At 46.3% G+C, this 22,430-nt stretch overlaps 1 protein-coding gene across 1 annotated transcript in view; it reads left to right on the top strand.

Annotated features, from left to right (window-relative positions):
• Window positions 1-22,430, top strand: part of PSAP (prosaposin) — a 153,435-nt gene that overhangs the window by 40,658 nt on the left and 90,347 nt on the right. The window contains exon 7 of the mRNA XM_085603468.1: window positions 4,765-4,821. Coding sequence (XP_085459594.1) covers window positions 4,765-4,821 — 57 coding nt within the window. The remainder of the gene's footprint in view (window positions 1-4,764; window positions 4,822-22,430) is intronic.

The following is a 22,430-nucleotide window of genomic DNA, read 5'->3' as shown; positions in this document are numbered from 1 at the left end:
GCTGCCCAGGCTGCCACACAGCAGACACGTTGCTGGACCTCTGGGTGGGAGAGCCCCTGCTCTCCCGGGCCTGCAACAATGCACATCCTGGGTGAGGTGAGAAATCTCCTCCCCCAGGATGAGCAAAGGGAAGCTTCAAAGGCAGGCCGCCATTTGGAGTTTCCCCAGGCCACTGCAACCCCCCCACTCTGGCGGGAAGCTTGGCCGGAAACCCCATACAAGGACAGGGGATGTGCCAGCCTGCCCACCCCACCCCTCAGGTGGGGGAGGCGAGGTGAAGCACATCTCCGGGCTCTCGCCATCTTGAAGATGGGAGGCCCTACCCTATCAGGATTAGGCTACTGCCCCCCTCCCACAGGAGAGAGGCAGGATAGGGGGTGTACCCACCCCAGGACAAGGACCCATTGGTCCCTGGCCTTCACCTACCTGTAACGCCCCTAAATCTAGTATTTAGGGGCACCCTGAACCTTCCTTCCTTAGATTCCAGATAGAAAATTACAAGAAGAGCAAGAACAAAGACCTGCCCTGCAGCTGCTAAAAAGAGAAGACACCAACTGCTTAGGCCCCAGCCCTACCGGCCTGTCGACTCTCGAACCTGCACCAGCGCGGCATCTCTCGTGGCCAGCAACCTCACCAACCCCGGAGGACCTGGCTACCTTTTGGCTCTATGCCCCTGGGACTCCCATGAGTAGAGGCTCTACTCAAACCTATTTTTAACCCCTGGCAGCAGCCCGGAACCGCGGACCCAACACACTCTGCACCAGCCAAGCCTGGCCAGTGCCGGAGTGGACAAAGACCCCGAGGACGACCCCACGGCGACTGACCCCGAGTCCGGCACCCAAGGACCCCCCTCGACATCCCGGAAGAAGCCTGCAGCCTCAGAACCAAGTGCCACCCCAACCGCGATCAACCAGAGGGTAAGATTCCTGACGTCAAAAGGCACCCGGCGCCCTGCGGCCCCCTGTGCCCAATCCCGGGGTACCCACCTAACCTACAACTACCCAACTTACCTCTCGAAGTGGTGGTGGCACCTGAAATATCCTCGTCCCCGAGCCTGCAGCCTTTTTCCAAACCGGAACATTCCCATTGATTTCCATTGAGCGCCCGAAGGCTCAAAAGCACCCTGCACCCAGCCGCCCGAGTGGCCCTGGCAGTGCCCTCTCTACACTAACCTACTTCCCCACTTGCCCTGAGTAAGTGACCAGGAGCCCAGCTCCCACAGCCGCGTGGCTTGCCAGACAGCAGCCACCAACCAAGGCCCCCCTATCCCTCATAGGATAACATTGGGCCTAACTCTCTCTGCACCCGGCCGTCCTGAAACCGCTGAGGGTGAACCAACTGTACCTACCTGACACTGGGGGACCCCTGAGTCCATGCCCGGAATTTCAACTCTGCCAGTCGAGTACTTACCCTTAAACCATTAACTTCATTTTCCTCATAGGGTAACTTTTCAAAACTGCAAAAATTCACCAAAAATCAGCCAAGTGACAAAAACGAATTTACTCACCTGCTCCTAGGTGAGCTCCCAGTGCTGGATCTTGGTGCCCAGCCCTGACCCTGAAAAGTGTTCACAACTATACTTACCTCTAACTCATTTTTCTCCCATAGGAAACCATTGTCTGCTTTTCTGTGAAATTTCTTCTAAGTGTCTATTTTTGCAAATATGAAATATTCTTTAAAAATCGTACCATTTCTGCAAACGAAATTACTTACCTGTTTTTGATAAGGACCCCAGTCCTGGGTCTAGGTACCCAGTCCTGGATTACTAAAGTAACGATAAAGTACTCTACCCGCAATTTGAATTTCTTGCCATAGAGATCCATTGAATGTTTTCTTTGAAATATTTTCTAAGTGCTAACTTTTGAAATAGCTAAATATTATTTAAAAATCATTAGTTATTAAGTCGACTCATCACTTGATTCTGAATACTGACCCAAGGCTGGTTCTAGGAGCCAGACCTGGAATTCCAAAAGTAATCTGAAAAGTAATTTATTACAAATAACCTGAATTTACCATTGAGCTCAATGCATTATGTTTAGGAAATAGGATTGTTTATTGCAACCAACTGTGACTGTTTACACATTTATTGCTTAAGACAAAAGTATTTATATTCAACCTCTCATTCTGAGAAAGTATATTTTTACCCCCTTTGTGGTTCTAAAAATAAAACAAGCATATATTTTTTATATATATATATATATAAACCATTGGCCTAGAGTTCAGTTATTGAGTGTGTGAAACCATTTGCTGACTGAGTGTGTACAATAAATGCTTTACACTGTCCTCTGGTACTGCCTTACTGCTCGACCAAGCTACCACTTTTGAGAGTAAGGTCATACCTAACTTTGACCTCTATCAGCCTCTGGGGGACTGTGGACTCTGTACACCCTGTACCTATTAGGGAACAGTATATACAGAGCCACTTTCTCACAATGACTCCCCCAAGTTATGCGCTGTGCGTTGCTTGAAGGCATATGAGGAAATTACTAGGTTCTCCCTCTGGGTGAACAACCACTCCTCATTGCATTGAAAAAGCCATATAAGGTGGTATCCTCTTTCACAATAGCTCTTTGGGTCCATTGGGTGATGCAAGAAGCGGACACAGATACCAAAAGGTTTGGAGCACATTTCGCAAGGAGATTGCCTCCAAACCATTTTGTCTGAAGGACCTGATGGACATGTGTAGGAAGCTGGCTCTGTATATACTATACCAAAGTAAGGTATAGTGTGCAGGGAGTCCAGTGGATCCCCAAAGTTAGGCAGACATAAAAGTAGGTAGCACGTTACTCTATTGTTAGTGTGGGTGAGCAGGAAGGCTCTATCAGATATTAGTGTTAAGCATTGGTTGTGCACACTCTGGCAGCAAATGTCACACTCAGACCAATTTGTTTGTATAAAAATATTTAGTTATTTCTAAAGCCAAGCCTGGTGCAGGTAAGTGAAATAATACTCTGCAAAATATTATACAGTGATTTACAGTTGAATGCAGGTGCAAATGCAGTTGGTTGAATTACAGGTAAGTTAACAGTTCGAAATTACTTTTCAGTTGCCTTACAGATTACTTTTGCTAAACTAAAGTAACGTGCACAGTAATCAGTGTGATGTGCCTAGATATCACACAGACATTTCATAGACAAAAGGTAATTAATTCACTTAGTACATTTGCAGTTTTTACTTGGAAGAATTTTCAAGGAAAGTCCATGCAATCCTATGGAAGGAAATTAATTGAACGGTTTGCAGGCAAGTACTGTGTTGGAGTTGGTATTCTGGAGTTAGAACCAGGGTTGAGTATGCACTCTCCAAACACCCTCAGCAGCACATGGGCGGCCGGGTGCAGAGTGCTCAGACCCAATGTTATCCAAAGGGGGATAGGGGGCCTCCGGTTGGTGGCTGCTCATGAGCAGGCCACAAGATTGTGGGAGCAAAGGTCCTGGCATTGGGCTCAGGGCAAAGGGAGGATCAGAGTTTCAACACAAGGTGCACCGGCAGCTGGGTGCTGTTCTGGCGTTTGGGTGCCCTGTTTCAGTTGGGGTTGTCTGTTTTGGATTTTGGCTGCAGGCTCTGTCCACGAAGACTTCTGGGAGGAACCAAGAGCTGGGCAGGTAAGTTGGAGGGCTCTGGACTAGGTGCACCTTGGGCTTCCTTTTTCCAGGGCAGCTGATGCAGGGGTGTCTTGAGGTCGGATTTCATCTTGCAGGTCCACTCTCAGTGGGCGGTGGGGTCTCCTTGCAGAGGCTGCAGGCGACGTTTGGGAATCCTGGAGGGGGTCAACCCACGGTGAACTGTAACTCTGGAGCGCTGGGTGACCTCACTGGGACTGGTGGACCACTTTAACTTGGGTCATAGGCCAAGTGTGCAGTGGTTGTTCCAGGCAGTGGGTTCCTTTGTCCTCAGCAGGCTCAGTCTGTCTTGGGAGTTTCTTTTGAACAGAGCTGCTGTTCACAAGAGATCGGGTCTTTGAAGGCAGTCAGTCCATCCCAGAGTTCTGGAGGTTGCTGGCTGCAGCACAAGGTGACTTTTGGCGCAAGATCTCCAGAAACTGCAGACAGGCCGGTAGGGCTGGGGCCAAGTCACTTGTTCTCTGTAGTTTCCTTTGCTGGGCATCTTTTTTCGTCGTTCTTCGTAGGTTGTGGGAATCTGTCGTCTTAGTTCAGGGCTGCCCCTAAATACTGTATATAAGGGTTGTTTTAGGGGTCTCTAGGTCAGTAGCCAATGGGCTACTGACCTTAGTGACTACACCCTTGGTGTGCTCACCCCACGTGGGGGAGTGGGCACAATCCCTAGTCCTGATTGGAGAGTGCCTGCCATCTGGAAGATGGTGGGCACCTGCCATCTGGAAGATGGTGGGCACTGAAGAGTGCCTCGCCTCCCTCACCTAAGGGGTGGGGTTGGGAGAGGTTGCCACACCACCTGGGCTCTGCCAATTTTTCGCACCTCTCTTCCTGCCAAAAAGGAGGGCTGACTGGAAGGGGGCCTGCTCCTAATAGTAGGAGAGGCTGCAGTTGAAGATGCAAGCTATTATCGTTGTGGGTGGAGAACCAGGGTGGGGTGACTGGGGGCCCTGTAGGCTCGCTCGGCAAACTTTGTGAGCAGACTGGCCTTCAGTGTTTGCTTGATCAAATGTTATTGTAATTTATGCCCATTAGATAGGAGCAGTGCAGACTGCTTCTTTTTGACTGAAGGGATTGAGGAAAGGTGTGTGGGTTTTTTGTGCAAAATAAACAGTGTTTACTTGTGCTTATCGCACACTTGCTTCTTTTTTAGTGCAAGAACTGGATCTCCCAGTATTCTGATGTCGCTATCCAGATGTTAATTCAAATGGTAAGTTAATTCTTCTATTGCTTGGGTATTTCAATTGTTAGTTTTGATTTTTTTTTTCCCGATTTTTGTGTTCTATATTGAAAACTGTTTTCCAAATTCTGAAAATAAAAAGCCTGTTCAGCTTGTGACTATATTTAACACCATGTTTGCATCATGAATCTGTTATTCTGTCACATAGCTGGCCCAAGTATAAACCAAGGAAAAAGTCAACCTGTACATGTAGCATACTCGTTTGACCTCAAGACTAACTTGGCAAAGTCAAATAATTTGCCATCCTCCAATTTGGTTGCATGCCATTGCACTTTTTCAGACTCCCAATTCCAACCTGTTTATATTTTCCACCTTAGAGGTAGCCAAGTCTTCACATGTGAAATCCACTTGCTTGCATGAGGTTCTTCAATATCATCTGCAAATTACCTTTTTCTGATAGTTGAAAATTCAGTCCTTATGTCCTCCAGTGTCCTAAATATCAGTCGGATGCCTCCTATCTATTGGCATTCACTTAATTCTTTGAGCCTTTGAAAATGCCTCGATTTTTTTAGTTGAAGACTGTTTAGCCTGTCGCCTTGCTCCCTGCTCTGCATTAGTCAGGATTCCAGGTGTCCTACAACAGCCCTCCTATACAAGTACATTTTTTGAGGGTGAAGGCCCATCTATTAACTAATCCCTTCCTGTGTATAGCAGAGTATTGGATATTTACGTTGCTTCTCCTTTTGGCACTCCACCGCTTCACTCGGCCCTGGTCTGCATCTGTACAGTGTCGAACGACAGCTCAAAGTTTGGAACACACTATATTAGACAACAGACGCTCAATTGCGAGCCTAATACTCTTGGACCTATTATTAATAGTCTACTTTGCTTCCTTGGTTGTAGTCCCCAAAGACTTAATGTTCTCTCTGCATCTTCATGATCTAGCAGGACATATTGCTTACTAGCCAAGCAACCATATGATGGTAACACTTGTGGTGCTTCCTAGACAAGCTACACTTTCTGCAATACTGGCATTGTGGCGTATGTTATCATTTGGGCCTGCCCTTGTCTCCATTTGGATCTTCAAAAGTGCTTGGCTGTCTAGTCCTTTGGCAAGGTTTTCCTTCAAGAAATTGGATAATTGGGGGCTGATGTCTACCCACCTCAGGGAATAATCACAAGCCCTGAGAGGGTGAAACCTTAAAGTCCCTAACTGGAGCTCAGTTGCCCGGTGGCTATGACACAGCGGCCGAAATTAAAGCAGTTTGTTGTTTTGGTACTGCAGAAACACTTTTCAAAGTCCAAATTCAAAACCTAAAAATTACACAAATTAGAAATAGTAAAATGTAAATTAACAAAATGGAGAAAAAAAAATCCAGTGGGTCAAACTGGACATAAGAATGTGTAAGTAGACTAGAGCTCAAAAGCACAAAGCGTGAGTGGTTGCAGTAGACCAGTCCGTCAAAACCACTTTAATCGATTAATTAAAATCACAAAAGTACATCACAATACTAAATAGTATTAATTAGACGCAAATACAATATAACATTGTAAAAATTCATCCAGACAAATACATATGTCACTAAAATCATAAACTAAGCTATACGTCAAGTTTTTCCTTGACCGGGCTGCGGCAACCAGAAAGTTAGCGATGGTAATAATATTCCAAGGGCAATTTAGTAATTGCAAGTACATCAGTGCAGGTTTTACTTGAAAAAATCCTCTCCCTTGCAACAATGGTATAATGTACTTCTTTCTACTTTCGGCATAATATTTACAATAAAAGATAAAGTGCACAGTGTCTTGTAATGAGCAACCATCACAGTTACAAAGAGCAGCATCTACAAGTTTACTCCATCCTTGAAAGCTCCCTAAAACAAAATGAATCAAGTTGAAACGAAATCTGGTCAACAACCAACGGTGATAGGGATTCCTGACTAACTTGAGGTAGGGCTCAATCTGGGGAGAGGTTATTAATTAAAAGTGGGCCCTAACCGTGGTTTTTGTAAGTTCCTCTTCCTCCCACTCTTGAGACCTTAAATTTAAAAAGTGAACTTTAAGCCAGCCAATATCACCCTTAATGGTTTCTGGGTTCTCGTAAATCTCTGGACGCCCTAGCTTATGAAACCTTTTCCTAATATACAAGAGCCAAGGGATATCGGCCATTCTGTCTAAGCCAATGCAGTCTTTTAAGATCAATCTGTTAAGGGAAAGTTCAGGATTCAATCATGCAGTAGACCAGAGACCGAAGTGTGGTAGACTGACACCGGAGCTTGGCTATAATGTTGGAGGGGGTGGACACAAGTCTTTGAGCCCACCCTATTCTTTGAGACCCCTCCCCTTAACTAATTTCAGTAGGGTTAGCGGGGATCTATGACTTTGACTTGAGATTCTGCTTGGAACTTTCTTCTCTAGGGTTGAAGAGTCTGTTAGTAATTGAAATGATGGCGACCACTTGATTGGTGCCTCGTGCTAAAAAGCAGCAGGCTCGTGTGCGGTCCATTGTCTTGCCCTGTTGGTGTACAATTTTCTTTAATTTTTTATTTTTTCCCCCCTGTGTTCAGTCCCCTACCCCCCCCCCCCCCGTGAAGTCCTATTCTGAAGTAAGACTGTCTGGTACATAATAAATGTTGTATTAAAAGTGTCATACTATCACTAAATGCGCACTTGCTGTAGTAGACTGGACTGCTCCACACCTTCCAGCCTGACAATTGTGTGTCCAAAGAAAGTGCTTCTATGCGAGTGTAGCATAGTGGCCCCACAGCAACAGTGGTAACTGGTAACTGTTGGTTATGAACTCATTTGGTACCCAAGAAACTGCCTCACCCTACCAATACTTATATATTTTTTTTTCTTCAAGATTTTCTCCTCTTATACAAGCATTCAGTTTATTTCCTCATTGTACATATTGGCCAGTACAAGGCTGCACATATGTAACACGCACACGTTTGTAAAAGTCAATTCTGCAGTAGCACCACATTTGAGGTGGCTGAGATGTATATCTTCTTGCGTTTGCTATGTTCACCCTAAGTGGCTAAGGGTATGCCCAAAAAGTGGGTCCCTTGCTCACTGTGTGACTGGATTCAAGCTAGCCTGCCTAATGGGTAATACCCTGAAACCGGCAGTCTGAGTGATTGCCCCTATTGTGTAGTTCATATCTTGCTTTAAGATGGCCTAATTCTTTCGTTCTTTCATCTGCGGTGTAGCTCTAGTGGCTAAAATTGTATTTCAAGGAAATTAAGGCAAATCTTGGGTTTGGTTTTCCTTCCAGAGGGGAGACCGGACTACATTTTTGAAGTATTCCATCAGCTAATTGCATGTTCTTGGTCCAGGTTATGGTTGTTAATGTGGGAGAAGTTTCTTCCCTTCAGTCATGTTGGCCTTAATGTTTCTGGCCTAAGACTGGTATGAGACTCACCAGGCAGAATTTGGTGGTTTACTGTGCTTGCCTCTCTGGATCCACTAGCACTGGTGCCAATTTTATGTACTCGGTGTAGATTCTAATTTCATTAAGATGTCTTACTTGAAAGCTGCTGCGGGTTAGCTGATATCAATCCAATTAAACACACAAAATAGACCTATTTAAAATACATAAAAGGCTTAGATATTGAAACTTGAAAATAAGTCCTTGTTTAGCATGTGACCTGAGAGGAGCAGATAACTTATGAGAAAAATAAGCGAAGCGTTTTTTAACTTCACCTGTTCTAATTGGCTGCTAAGAGAAAAAACATGTTAATCCTAGTATTTTTATTAATTCTTTATCAGCACAGGCTTAGCATCTTCTCCGGAATGGGCGAGCCTTATTGAGCAGTGTCTGTCAAGTGCCTTCCCAAACTATTGTATGGTAGTCTTTAATTTCTGCTGCTCAATTGGATTACCAAATTGGGTCACAAACCAAGATGGATGATTGGGGGGGGGGGGGGGGGGGGGAGGGTGAGAGAGGGGTGGTTACTTATCTAGATCTTAGGCAGTGCTGGTTGGCATGGCTCACGGGCATTGTCAGGTCTACTTAGTCATTTTGTCTGCACCAGGTCATGCATGCTGCAGTGGCCGTCGACATTGCCTAAGTGAAGTGTCCCAAGGGGACACTCTACAGTCCCAAATGTCCTAGGTAACATTTACTAGACTTACAGGGGCCTGGAGTGCCAAATGTGCATTAGCTTTTAGGGAAGCCCTCGCACAGCGGACCTGGTTGCCAGGGACCCTGTACACTACATTCAACCACATCAATTACCAGGCAAAAAGTAGGGGCTAACCATGTCGAGAGGCATTTTCTCCCAGTGAGAACTGGTTTCTGTTGCAGTACCACTCCACTTGGTGCCTGGCTTTTGATGCAACTTTGACTGTAGAGTACTGGGTCCCTACTGTCCAGGTACCAGTGTTCTTCCCCTAAACTATTCAACAATTGGCAACGTCTTCCACCTGTAAGTCCCTAGTAAATGGTACCTAGGGCATGGGAACTGAAGAGTGCCCCCCTCCCCCAGGCAATTGCACTGCCCCTTCAGCTTGCATGCTTTGGTGCAGTGAAAAGCTACTAAGTCTACATGGCGCACTGCCTTTGTAATGCGCCCCTGCCAGCAATTGGCAGCCCCCAGTTCAAACCCCCTACTTTGGGTGGGAGAGCAGGTGGGAGAACTTGGTAAGAATGGGAGGGGTGCTCAGGTGGAGGAGGTGTAGTAAGGCACACATTTTTTTTTTTAGTGCCCACCTGAAGCTTCAAAGGCATGCCGTCTTTTTGAGCTTCTCCAGGCCACTTGCTGTATTCGGCAACTGGCCCCTACCGGTTCTGACCCCCATCCTGGCGGGAAGACTGGCGGGGAAACCCCAAGGAAGGAATGGGTGTGCCAGCCTCTGCCAACCCCACTCAGGTGGGGGAGGCGAGGTGAAGCATCTCTGGGCTCTCGCCATCTGGAAGATGGGGAGCCCTGCCCAATCAAGACTAGGCTACTGCCCCCCTCCCACAGGAGTGGCATGATGGGGGGGGTGTACCCACCCCAGGGAAGGGACCCATTGGTCCCTGCCCTTTATCTACCTGTAACTCCCTTAAATTTAGTATTTAGGGGCACCCTGAACCTTCCTTCCTCAGATCCAGATTCCAAAACAAGCCGGAAGATCAAGAAACAAGACCTGCCGTGCAGCTGCTAACAAGAGGAAGACACCAACTGATTTGTCCCCAGCCCTACAGGCCTGTCGACCCTCAAACCTGCTCCTGCTAAACCCCAGCATCTCCAGTGGTCCGCAACCTCACAAACCCCGGAGGACCTGACTGCTTATGACTCTAAGCAACTGGGACTACCACGAGCCGTGGTACTGCTAAAAGCAAGTAACTGACCCCTGGCACCAGCCAGGAACCGCGACTCTTGCACCCGCCAAGCCTGTGCCGGAGTGGACAAAGACCACAAGGACGTCCCCCCGGCGACTGTGACCCCGAATTCAGCACCTCTACGCTCCTGACGCCTGCAACCTCCGAACCAGGGACCCCTCCAACTGCGACCAGCGGAGGGTAAGATTTCCTGACACAAAGACACCCCTGCACCCTGCGGCCCCCTGTGCCCAGCTCCTAGGTGCCTACCTATCGTACAACTTCCCAACTTACCACTCGAAGTAGTGGTCGCACCTGAAGAATCTTCGTCCCCGAGCTTGCAGCCTTTGTTCGTCACTGAGCTTCTCCATTGAGCGCCCGACTGCTCAAAAGCACCCAGCCACCCGAGTGGCCCTGGCAGTGTAACCTCTACTCCTATCTACTTCCCCATTTGCCCTGAGCAAGTGACCAGGAGCCCAGCTCCCACAGCCGCGTGGCCTGCTAGTCCGCCACCAACCAAGGCCCCCCTGCCTCCCATAGGATAACATTGGGTCTAACTCACTCTGCACCCGGCTGCCCCTGTGCTGCTGAGGGTGTAACAACTGTACTTACCTGACCCTGGGAGACCCGTGAGTCTGTGCCCAGAACCTTAACTCTGCCAGTCGAGTACTTACCCAAAAGCCGATACCCAATTTTACTCCATAGGGTAACATTGACTGGTTTCTTCTGAAATTTCTTTTAAGTGTGGAGTTTCCAAAACTTAAAATATCCACCTAAAATCAACCGAGTAACAAATACTCGCCTGCTATTAGGAGAGATCCCAATGCTGGATCTTGGTGCCCAGCACTGACCCTGAAAAGTACTCACAACTGTACTTACCGCTAACTTGATTATCCTCCATAGGATAACATTGCCTGGTTTTCACCAGAAATTCTTTTAAGTGTCGATTTTTGAAACTTACAAATATTTGTTAAAAATCGCCTGTATAACAAAAACGTACTCAACTGTTTACAGAAGATGCACCAGTGCTGGATCCAGTATCCAACACTGAGTTAGAAAAAGTAACGATAGCCCTACTTACCTGCTAATTGAAATTCCTCCCATAGAAACTTTCACATAGAACCACCAATGTTATCCTAAGTGTCAACTTTTAAAATGCAATAATAATCCTTAATCACAACTGTAACCAAAACGTTTTTACTCTACTGTTTACAGGAGATGTCCCAGGACTGAATCTAGGATCCAGTCCTGTGGTAAAGTTTTTTTTTTTTTTTAAATTTCAAATCGTTTTTATTAAAGTAACAGACAATACAATAACTCTTCCGTAGACAAAGTTCAAAGTAGTCATGTCCATACATACAAATACAAAAAATAGAAATGAATAACAAGACAAATGAAATAAAGAAGAAAACCCATTCCAGCTCGCATCATCAATATACAGATACATCCCTAGTTAAATTGCTCGACGTGTGGGCGCAGTGCCCTTGGACTCGAGAGGGCAATCACACCTCACCTTACAACAACCCCATTCAGAGGGACCAACCACAGTATACCTCTCAAGGTGGCTCATAATGAAAGGAGGATGCATCCAATGATTTCCACAGCTTTTTGTTAGAAGGGCTCCAGGTAGAAGCCTGCAGCGCCGGATTGCTAGACCCCCTCAGGAAAGATAGCCATTCCTGCCATATTTTAAAACTCACTTCAGTCGCATTTTTCCACTTGCAAAGAATCCCTTTACATGCCATTGTCAACATTAAATCCATCAGCTGGCGATCTCGGTCTGTTATATGCGGATCCAGTGCCCCCAGAATAACGTAAACAAATTCCTGTATAGGTTTTATCTTAAAAACGTGAGAAATGCAATCAAATATCTTCCCCCAATAATCCCCTAATGAAGGACAGGAAAATAGCATGTGTGCAAGATCCCCAGTACCTGACTGACAGTTCCAGCACACAGGAGAGTCTCTTAATTTACATCTGAAAAGCCTGTCGGGCGTCCAAAAGGCCCTGTTGAGAAGCATATATTTTGTCTGAAATAGGATGGGTGAGACTTTATGTGTAAGGGCTAACTTATGAATCACTTCCCAATCAAAAGATATGCCTGATAGATTTGGCTCAGCCTCCCATACGACCTCCACCCTTTTGTGTTTTTTCATGGGTAGAGGCAACAACATTTTATACACCTTCGACACAAAGTGGCCAGCATGTACCAATCGTGGGATATGCTGTAGTAGCCATGGGACATAAGGAGAGAAGTTACTCGCTGTCGGCATCGATTTTAAGTTTTAGGAAATCATAAAAATCCATCGGGGTAAGGTCATGCCGGTGCTGTAAGGTCGAGAATGGCAGCGGAACATTATCATCATATAAGTCCTTCACCAAATGAATGCCCTTCTTGGACCAAGACTCCCAGAATATACTGCTACCCTTATGTTTAAGACGGGCATTCCTCCACAGGGACATAAACGATGAACTGGCAAATGTCAAGTTCGTTTTATGTGTTTGGTCGAGTCTAAGTAAGGCCCTTCTAGTATTCAGCATGATATATTTAGAATGAGGAAGGTGTGACAGGTCCATCGTGAGGAGGGCCTCCAAAGGCGCATGATCCACTAGTGCCTCCTCAATATTAATCCATAGTGGTGTATACGCAGGGGATTTTAACAGCCACTGAGCACCTTGTTTGCACAGAAACGCTGTCTGATAGCACCTGAAGGAGGGGAGACCCAGACCACCTTTGTCTTTTGCTAATTGTAATTTCTTCAGTGAGACTCTGGCCTTCTTGCCCTGCCACAGAAAATTCCCAAACAACTGATCCGCCTTAGTAACAAAAGCATTAGAGAACGTCATGGGAGCATACTGGCCAGATAATTGACCAACGGGGTCGACATCATTTTAAGCGTCTCTGCTCTACCCCACCAGGAGAGAAACTTTGGGGACCAACCTTCCAGTAATGTAGAAATCTTTTTCAGGGTCAAGTCTTCATTTACTTTCAGTGTAGAGATCAAATCCTTATCAAAATCCAGCCCAAGATATTTAAAACACCGAGGCTGCCATGTAAGCCCAGAATCTCCGATAATCCCCTTGCCCCCAACACTGTTCAAAAGTTTGACCTCAGTTTTATCTTTGAGTTTATATCCAGAGACTCTGGAAAATTCCTCAATGTCAGTCATGAGCGCCGGAATTGCCTCATCCGCTCTTTCCGACATAATCAGCACATCGTCCGCATAAGCCGTTAATTTTACAGTGCAATCACCAAACGGTATACCCGCTATATTGGGGTCATGCCTTATATGATATAAGAACGGTTCAATTGCCAACAGGAACAGTGAGGGTGACAGGGGTCAACCCTGTCGCGTGCCTTGCTGTAAGCAAAAGGGAGAGGAAAAGGATCCACCAGCCCTAACACGCGCCGAAGGGCAGCAGTAAAGGGACATTACCAGTCTAGTAAATGACTCCCCTAGTGTTATTGCTGCAGTCGGTGTGTCTAAAAGTTTCGCTTTTTCTAGTACATGCGCCAAAATTCTTGTATTGTCACTGGACAAACGGTTCTTGAGGAAGCCTGCCTGGGATGGGTGGATCAGCTGCGGGAGAACCCCCTGGAGGCGGGCGGAAAGTATCATGGCCAGGAGTTTGCAATCCATATTAATCAATAAAATCGGCCTATAGTTTTTCGGAAGCGAGGGGTCTTTCCCATCTTTAGGAAGTACAGCAATTATGGCCTCTGCCAAAGTACCTCTAACCTCACCCGATTTATTAATACCTTGAAATAGCCTTAGGAGGGGTTTGACCAAAAGGGAGGGGAAGGTTTTATAAAATTTTGCAGTGAATCCGTCAGGGCCCGGGGCTTTCCCTACTTTTAAGCGTTTAATAGCAATCTCTATCTCTGAAGAGCTAATTGGACCATTAAGACTGTCCCGGTCCTCATCCGAAAGCTGTGGGAGTTCGCATTTATCTAAGTAGTCCTTAATTCTAGATTCTTCTACCGCCTCATTCTTTGCATAGAGGTCCTGTTAGAAAACCCTAAACACCTCCGTTATTTTGTCAGGGTCTGAATGCGAGTGTCCCAATGCATCTTTAATGACACTAATAGAGTTCTTCTGAACCTTGAACTTCAAGTATGAGGCAAGGGACTTTCCTGCCTTATTAGACTCACAAAGCTTAAACCGCCTACCTTTATCAATCCAGACTCCCGCTCTCTCACTAACTATTTTATTATATTCATATTTTTTATTCGCCAATGCAGCAAGAGACACCTCATCCCTATCTTTTAAATGTTTAATCTCTAGATTCCTAATGTCCATCTCCAAAGCCTCCAACTTCTCATAAGATTTATTCATCTCTGACCTAATTTTGATACACACTCCCCTTATAGTACTTTTCAGAGCCTCCCACCTAATGAGATCGGACGTGTCCCCCTGTTTATTGATCTGAAGGTAGGAGGATATCGCCTCCTGGATTGTGGACCGATGCTTGTCACTAGTTAGGATTTCATCATTCAGCCGCCAAGATGTCTGACGAGAGGATGGTTTGACATTAGTAATTAATGAAATGCACGAGTGATCAGATAATACACGAGGTTCAATGGTTGTAGATTCTAATCTAGGAACGCCATTCTGTGTGATAAGGAGGAAGTCAATCCGGGAATACGAGTCATGTGGTGAAGAATAGAAAGTATAGTCCCTCTCAGTGGGATTCTGGAGTCTCCATGTATCCACCAAGTTAAAGCGCTTACACAGACTAAAAAGCTTTATTTTTTTTTGTTGACTTAAAGGTGCAGTGTGAGTCTCTATCTAAAATTGCATCTATTGGAAGATTGAAATCCCCAGCTACTATATGCACCGCGTTGTCCGGAATAGTTTCAAGGTGTTTATTTAGTTTGTCCCAAAAAACCAAGTCGCTAGTGTTGGGGGCGTACACGCTAGTAACATAGAACTCTGTATTATCCTTACTCATTTTGGCCGTGACCCATCTACCATCTGCACTAACTTCAGACGACAAAATCGCCACCTTAGATTTCCTCGCAACAAGTATCAGGACACCATTCTTTTTGTTCACAGCCTCAGCACCCACCACCTCATTATAAAATTTATTCCTCAGGTGGTAAAACTGCTTAGCCTCAAGTTTCGTCTCCTGGAGTAAAACAATATCACCCCTCAGTCTTTTAACATAGTCTAATATCTTCTGCCTCTTAACAGGCTGGTTCAGGCCCTTAACGTTAAACGATAATTCCTTCAGTTTGTCCAAATTACATACTCCCATCGGAGAGGTAAGTGAGCTATTTAGCATCAGGAGGTTGCATCATCATCACAACAAGCATACACTCCACAATGTAAGCGCATTTGAAGCCGCAGTAGAGCCCTACACCACCCTCACCCATGAGCAGTAAGAAGATGAAGATCATGCAAGCCAGAAAAAACAAAAGCAAAAAACAAGGAACGCATACCCCCACCCTCCCCACCCCAACTGTACGATTTAGTCATGGTGACTGGAAAGAGAATGCGTCGGAAACTCCCCCCGTGCATAGCTGTTACAGAGAGATAAAAACCATGGGACAGAGGAACTATCCCCCTTAAACTAAGGCCTGTTATCACCCCCTGGATATCAACACCCTCCCCCACCAGCACAACCTACGGGTACCTCATCAACCGTTCTAGACCCAGCCGCATAAACAGCCCGCCCCCATCAATCACTACAAACCCACGGAGTAAACCTGTGAAACATGAAACATGACCATTAGCAATCCTGGCCAGTTAAACTGAAACCCATCTATTCGAAAGGTAGTAATTCTAAAACATATTATGTGGCCAGGTACCCTGCGCATCTGCAACTGCATACAGACAACAGAACTGTCTTTTGGAGAGAACCTCGAGGCAGAGAACATGCCATAGGCAACCTGCCCCTTCGAGTAGGATTAGCTCATGCAGAGCTGTGGTCACTTATAACCTGAGGCTGAGGCCTGTGCTACTGCTCCCATTGAGGAGCTTGTGTCCATGTCCAGATCGTCCGGACCATCAAGCATGCGTTTCAGTTTCAGAGGATCCGAGAAAAAATGTGGAGATCCGTGGACCAACACACGGTACTTTGCAGGGCCAGCAAACCCATATTGGAAGCCCCTTTTCTTTAGCATTGGTCGCAGTGCCAAGAACGCTTTCCTAACCTCCACCGTCTCTTTACTGTAGTCCTGTGAGATGTATACCTTGACTGATTTCCATAAAATATGGTTGTTTTTCCTCATGAAGTCAAGAATCTGCTCCACATGTTGATATCGCAATGGCTTGCACACAATCGCTCTAGGGCCTTTCTGGTTTTTACTTATCTTGCCTGGCACTCTATGAGCCCTATCAAACTCCAGGGGATGGTGAAAGGACAGATTAGTAGCCTGGGTAAACCAAGACTCCAGGAAGGCCCCACAGCTCGCATGCTGATCCTCCGATCCCTCCGGAAGGCCAAAAATGCGTAGGTTCCCCCGTCTGTTTCTGTCCTCCAACTCCGCCAGTTTCCGCATAGTTTGATCCGAGGTTATGCATAAGCGGTTGATGGCTGCACACGACTTTACTTCTAGATCCTCAAGTCTGCTAATCCTCGACTCTGCCTCCACCAATTTTGCATTGGTTTCGCGATTATCCTGCCTGATAGCCGCCACCTCATCCTTGGTTGCCTTAGCTAGCCCCCTTACTTCTTCCAGCTTATTAAGTATCAGTTCCATCGGGTCCGGATTACTTTTCGCTCCCTTGCTGGGTGAACTAGGGTTCGACTGATCAGATTTGAGCCTCTTCATGCTTTTCACAGATTCTTTACTATCAGCCATGTTAGTCCGTCGTGTAGATTCCGTTGCCAGTCAGAAATGTCCCAGAGTGCTTCAACCTTCTCCTATGGAGCGCCTCCCGACTGCCGCCCCCTCAGCCGACTGGTAGCAGCCAATCCAGGTAAATTCACATTGACTTAACACATCCCCACGTGTGCAACTATGGATTCATCACCTGGCGCCTTCCCGTCCGTTATCTATATGATTGGAGGATCTCCGAAAGGGCGCACGTGTTACCCCTCTAAGCGCGGAGGCGCGTGATCACATCATGGAGATCAGCGAAGATGAACAGGGTATGGTCGCGCTACCACACACGAGGACCATGTTGCAGGGCAAAAGATTTCAGGTGGAATCACAAGGTAGCAGGGAAGCCAGGCAGGCCCAGAGCAGCAGGATAGCAGTAATGAAGGTTCACCCCACGCAACGTGGCGCCTGCGACATTTACAGCTCCATAACCCCATGTAAGGCTCCTAGAACTCCAGATGATTAAAGCAGATCGCGCCACAGGTGGAGCTTCAGGTTCGATCTTACAGGCTTAGTACCACCCTGGAGGGAGCCGTCCACTCCATGCACGCTCCCACGGCGACACAAACACAACCACCATTTCACGGGCAGACTGAAAGGGGTAGAACCAGCTTCACATTCCGACATCTAGCAGCACCGGTGTACGGTCTAGAAGGCACACATCACTCACGGTAGGCTGATACCTCAGTAGGCTCCAAACACCCCACAGGCTCTGCAGCAAAAGCGCAAGGGCTCTCCGTCTATGTCGCGGTAGCCGCCATCTTGTCTGTGCGATATGCACCAACGGCCTCCCATCGCGCTACGAACTCCTCTGCCTCATCACCGATGCGCTCCTGCTCACATAACCGCTGAGCTCCGGTATCAGTCGCACATGGGTCCGATCCACTCCGGCAACCGCCCTGACCGCCGACACACCTCCAGTCACGCGGTCCCGTAGCCTGCCGTTGCCCTCGCGGTCATCGAGCGGATCACTTAAGGCTGCGGCAGAGCCGCTTCTCAGCAGCAAAGCCTCCAAACTTCGCCTCGTAGGCCCCCTCACATTCCGATCACTTTTTCCACCGTCAGATGCTGGATAGGAGCGGTGAGACCCGTTCCTCTGCCCTCATACGTTTCACGCACGGGCAGAGAGAATCACCGAGCCGCCATCTCTCTCGGCGTCCAAACCACGCCCCCTGTGGTAAGAAAAGTTATCCAAAAAGTAATCAATTGCATTTAACTGGAAATTCCCATTGAGCTCAATGTATTTTGTGTTTGAAATTGTGTTGCCTATTGCAACAACTAACTATTGCATTCAAAAGTCTAATGACTATTAAAGTATTTAACTAAAGCATCTCATTCTGAGTCTATTTTGATACCTATTGGTTCTAAAATAAAGCAACCATATTTTTATATACAAACCATTGGCCTAGAGTTCAGTTGAGTGTGAGACCATTCGCTGACTGTGTACAACAAATGCTTTACACTGTCCTCTGATACTGCCTTACTGCTCGACCAAGCTACCACTTTAGAGAGAAAGGTTATATCTAACTTTAGCCTCTGCCAAACCTCTGGGGACTGTGGACTCTGTGCACACTATCTATTTGGGAACAGTATATACAGAGCCACTTTCTTACACCACCCCCATCTTGAAGATGGTGGGACTTGCCTTATTAGGCTATGGCCCCCCCCCTTCCCACGGGAGGGCTGCATAATAGTGAGTGTAGACACTCCATTTGGGAAGACCCATTGGTCCCTACCTTCTACTCTCCCTAAAACGTCCTTAAATTTAGTATTGAGGAGGCTCCCTCAGATCTGAAAATGAGTTCCTGCCGACCTAAGGACAAACACTATGCTGTACAGAGAAGATTATCTATGGCCACTGAATTGGCCCAGCCCTACCGGCCTGTCTGCAGCTTCTAAGACCCTGCAAAGAGAACTACGCCTGTCCTACAGCCAGTGACCTCCAAATCCCCTGTGTCCAGGTGGCCCCACTGATGTAGAAAACGCTCCCAAGCGATTCTGAATCTAAGTCCAGTGTTGTCTGACCCTTTCAGGACTCCATGATTATGCCTGTAGTGGGAATCCAAAGGCTCCCCGAAACCAGACATTAAAGGAAACCTCTGCACCTGACTGTCCCTACAGCCTCCCAACTTACCTCTGGTGTCACTCATGAAGTCTCCAGTTTGACTCCTGCAGCCTGTTTTCAAATCAGTTTCTCTATTCACTCACTTTGGGCGCCCAACACTGTTTGTACCCTGCACCTGTTCTCCCCTGTGCTGCTGTTGGTGTATGTGTGGTGCTGCCTTTGGCCCCGTGCTTGTTTTAACCTCAAGCTTGATCCCAGCAGCCGCTTTACTTGCAAGCTGCATGTCTTCAATACCCCAATCTCCATTGGGTAACATTGGGCCCGATCTTCAAGTTTGACTTCTGCACCCAGCTTCCCCTGTGCCTCAAAGTGGTATTCAAAGAATGAAAATTGCAGTGAGTCCACTTTTGAAACTGAGGAATTTCTATTTAAAAACGCACTTACCTTTTTATGAAGATCTTGGTCTTAAAAAAAAATCTTCAGCAAAGCTTCTTTTTGAAAAAATTGGTGTGGATCTCCTTTTTGAGTCGTTGATGCATTGTTTGGATTTGTAGCACAGCTTGGCCAGAAGCCAGTGGAAGATATTAGCTATGTATTGTGCTAAGTATTTAGTAATTGCTCCTTATGGCGCAATAGTTTGGGGGCGTGCTAATTGTGCTAAGTTCCAAAAGTCAAGTGATTTCACTAGACTCTTGGTGACACCAAAAAGTGCTTCAACACTTTGGTCATGCATACATTCAAAGATACATCACTTTAATCCAATAGCCTTTCCCATTTGATTAGTATCTTGTGTACTCCAATTTTACTTTAGCTCTTGTTCCTTCCTTGTATTTTCTGGGGTGGTCAGGGCAGTCCTGTGGCTTAAGAAAATTGCAACTGCAGTCCCATTATTTCTCCCACTTAATCCGAGATCACAATCTTCAGCATGCAGAGTCCTCTTTGCCTGAACCTGGTGGTGCAGCTCTGAATCTATGGCTGACTTCTTGAGTCTCCCACACGTGATGGAAGACCGGGATGATGCGGTGGGCAAGGTGTAAAGCTGGCCTATCTAAATCCCATCTGGTTTAGGAGTTTCCTGCTATGAGTGAACAATTTTGGGTGGAAATTGACCTTTTCTGTTTAGGTCTTATAGCTAAACTTTTTATGAACATGACAAGAGACTTACTTTGCACTAATCTTCAGACATTTGTGACTTTGGGGCACCCCCTCCTTTTTTGACCAGTTGTGCTTGCCCATTTGCCTAGAACAAGTGACACTCCAACTGTCTTGAGTACAGCACACCAATGTCCATGGTAAGTACCTGGTCTCACCTATGCAATTTCCTAATTGTAAAATTTTTAGGTCACGTTGTTAAACTTATATTCTTCTTTGTGTATACCTAGTGGGTGAATTCTTGACGACTGGATGGACTTTAGTTTGTAGCTGAAATTGGATTACATTCTGTGATTTTGTTCTGTGAACCTCCAAACTCATCTTTTCTTAACTTTGCTATCCTTTTCTTTCCTTGCTTGATTAAAATCTCTGAGCAGCAAGAACAGGTAGGTTCAGCTTTGTGGTGACTTTTCAAAACATTTTCCTAGATTTGTTGGCGAACTAATTGGAGAAGAGTTCATCTTTAACTCACCATTTAACAATGCATGTTTTACGCTAGGCTTGAGCTTTAATTGTATGGTCACTGCTTGAGACTAAGACCATGTGAAGTGGATTTTTATTGTGACTAAGATTACCACTGTGGTGTACTTGCATGCGTACAGAATATTTAAATATGAATTAAATGAGTCTCTGGGCTTATGCATGATCACACAATCTTGAACTAATCCCCTAAGCCTCTGTTTCAATTTGTTACTGCTAGTGTTTTGTAACTGGCATTTGAGATGAGGCATGGCTCTCTCCCACCTCCTGTGGCTTGCATTGGAGCATGGCCGAGCATCAAATTGAGCCCCACCCCCAATAAATTGGATGCAGAATGATGGTGCCTACTTACAGCCAGCAGTTTTTTCAAGTGCTTAAATGTTTCAAGGGTGAGCTGATTACCTTCAGCACTATGCCTGTGAGGCGGAAGTGTTGTCTGTATATTTTGGGGTCTAGGTTCAAAGGCTCTGGGGCCAGATCTGTATTTTCCTCACAGGATCTACCCGTCGTGGTGCTTGATTGAAATGATGAAACCTAAGTGAAGTCTGTATTGGAGCTTACAATTCCTACGTGACTGGGTCTGCTCAACATGCTCCTTCTTTGGAACCTACGTTTTCGAAGACTTGAATCTCTCATCTGTATTTGATGTCTTTTCACTATTAGTAAATCTGACATTGGTACTAGAGAACCCTGTTGCATGTGGATTCTTAGAAGTGATTTAGTAGTGACGCATATGCCAGGGAAACCTTTAGAGCATATCAAGGTACGCATACTTATACTTGGGTACTTATACCTGCTCTCCCTTTTTAATATTTTGTTTGTTAAACCATACACCTCGGTCTCCCTTAATATATCTCTATAGCAGCCCCCACTTCTCCATCCTGCTCTTGATCTAGTGGAAGGTCTGGAAGGAGCTCTAGCCCGCTTGCCCCTGGCACAAAGCTTTAATCCAGTAGAAGTTGTGTTGAAGGGAGGCATGTAGCAGTTCCCTAGCAAAGAAGAGGGACTGGTAGGGCTTGTTAATGTGGTCCAGCACACGTGCCCAGTCAATCTGTAATACGAAGAGTATGCTGTTCCCCCAAGGTTGGACAAGAAGTACAGAGGCTGGAGGAGGGGAAGACTCCTTTTCGGAGTCCTCACACTCTGCAAGCTAGGTGTCATGCTTCATCATATGGACTTGCTCCTAGTCTGGTCGGCGCTGCAATACCCAACGGGCACCCATAAACTGGCTCTTTGGCGGAGATATTTTGTTCCTTGACGTATTGTGCTGTGGGTGTGAGGGCCCTAAAAGACCGTGTAGACGTGAGTGACGATAAAGGGTTGGATAATCCAAATGATTTTTTTTTTATTAGTGTGGTTATCCACCTTCTTAAAAGAAACTAAGAGTGGCTGCTCTCTGGCTCAATTAGTCCAGTGGAGCTGAGCTCAACTTAGTGTGGTAGACTTGTTTCGTGCATTACGGTCACATATGATCCATTGCATTTCATCAGGACCGAAGTGCAAATTATCTACACGTGGTGGTGGGTGGAGGAGTACCTACCTACCACTCCATGGTTGTGAGCGCGAGGTCCCGCCAATCCTAGTTGACCTATCTGGGTGGTAGCGCTTACTCCATTCAGTCTTCTCCGCTTCAGACACCAATGTGGTGGTGCCCTGTCCCAAAAGGACATATGCCCGTCATCTACGCCGAGAAGCTGGATACTGTGTAGCAGTTGTCATGATCCTTAGATTGGATTGGCTTGGCATTAGTCAGTTCTCTTGCTCTAGTGTGTGAGATGGACGGTTACTGAACCAACTTGCCCGTTTCAGCT

The sequence above is a fragment of the Triturus cristatus genome, chromosome 1_2, assembly GCF_964204655.1.
Source record: "Triturus cristatus chromosome 1_2, aTriCri1.1, whole genome shotgun sequence".
Lineage (NCBI taxonomy): Eukaryota > Metazoa > Chordata > Amphibia > Caudata > Salamandridae > Triturus > Triturus cristatus.
The sequence above is the reverse complement of the archived record's forward strand: the minus strand, read 5'-3'. Positions and strand labels throughout refer to the sequence as shown.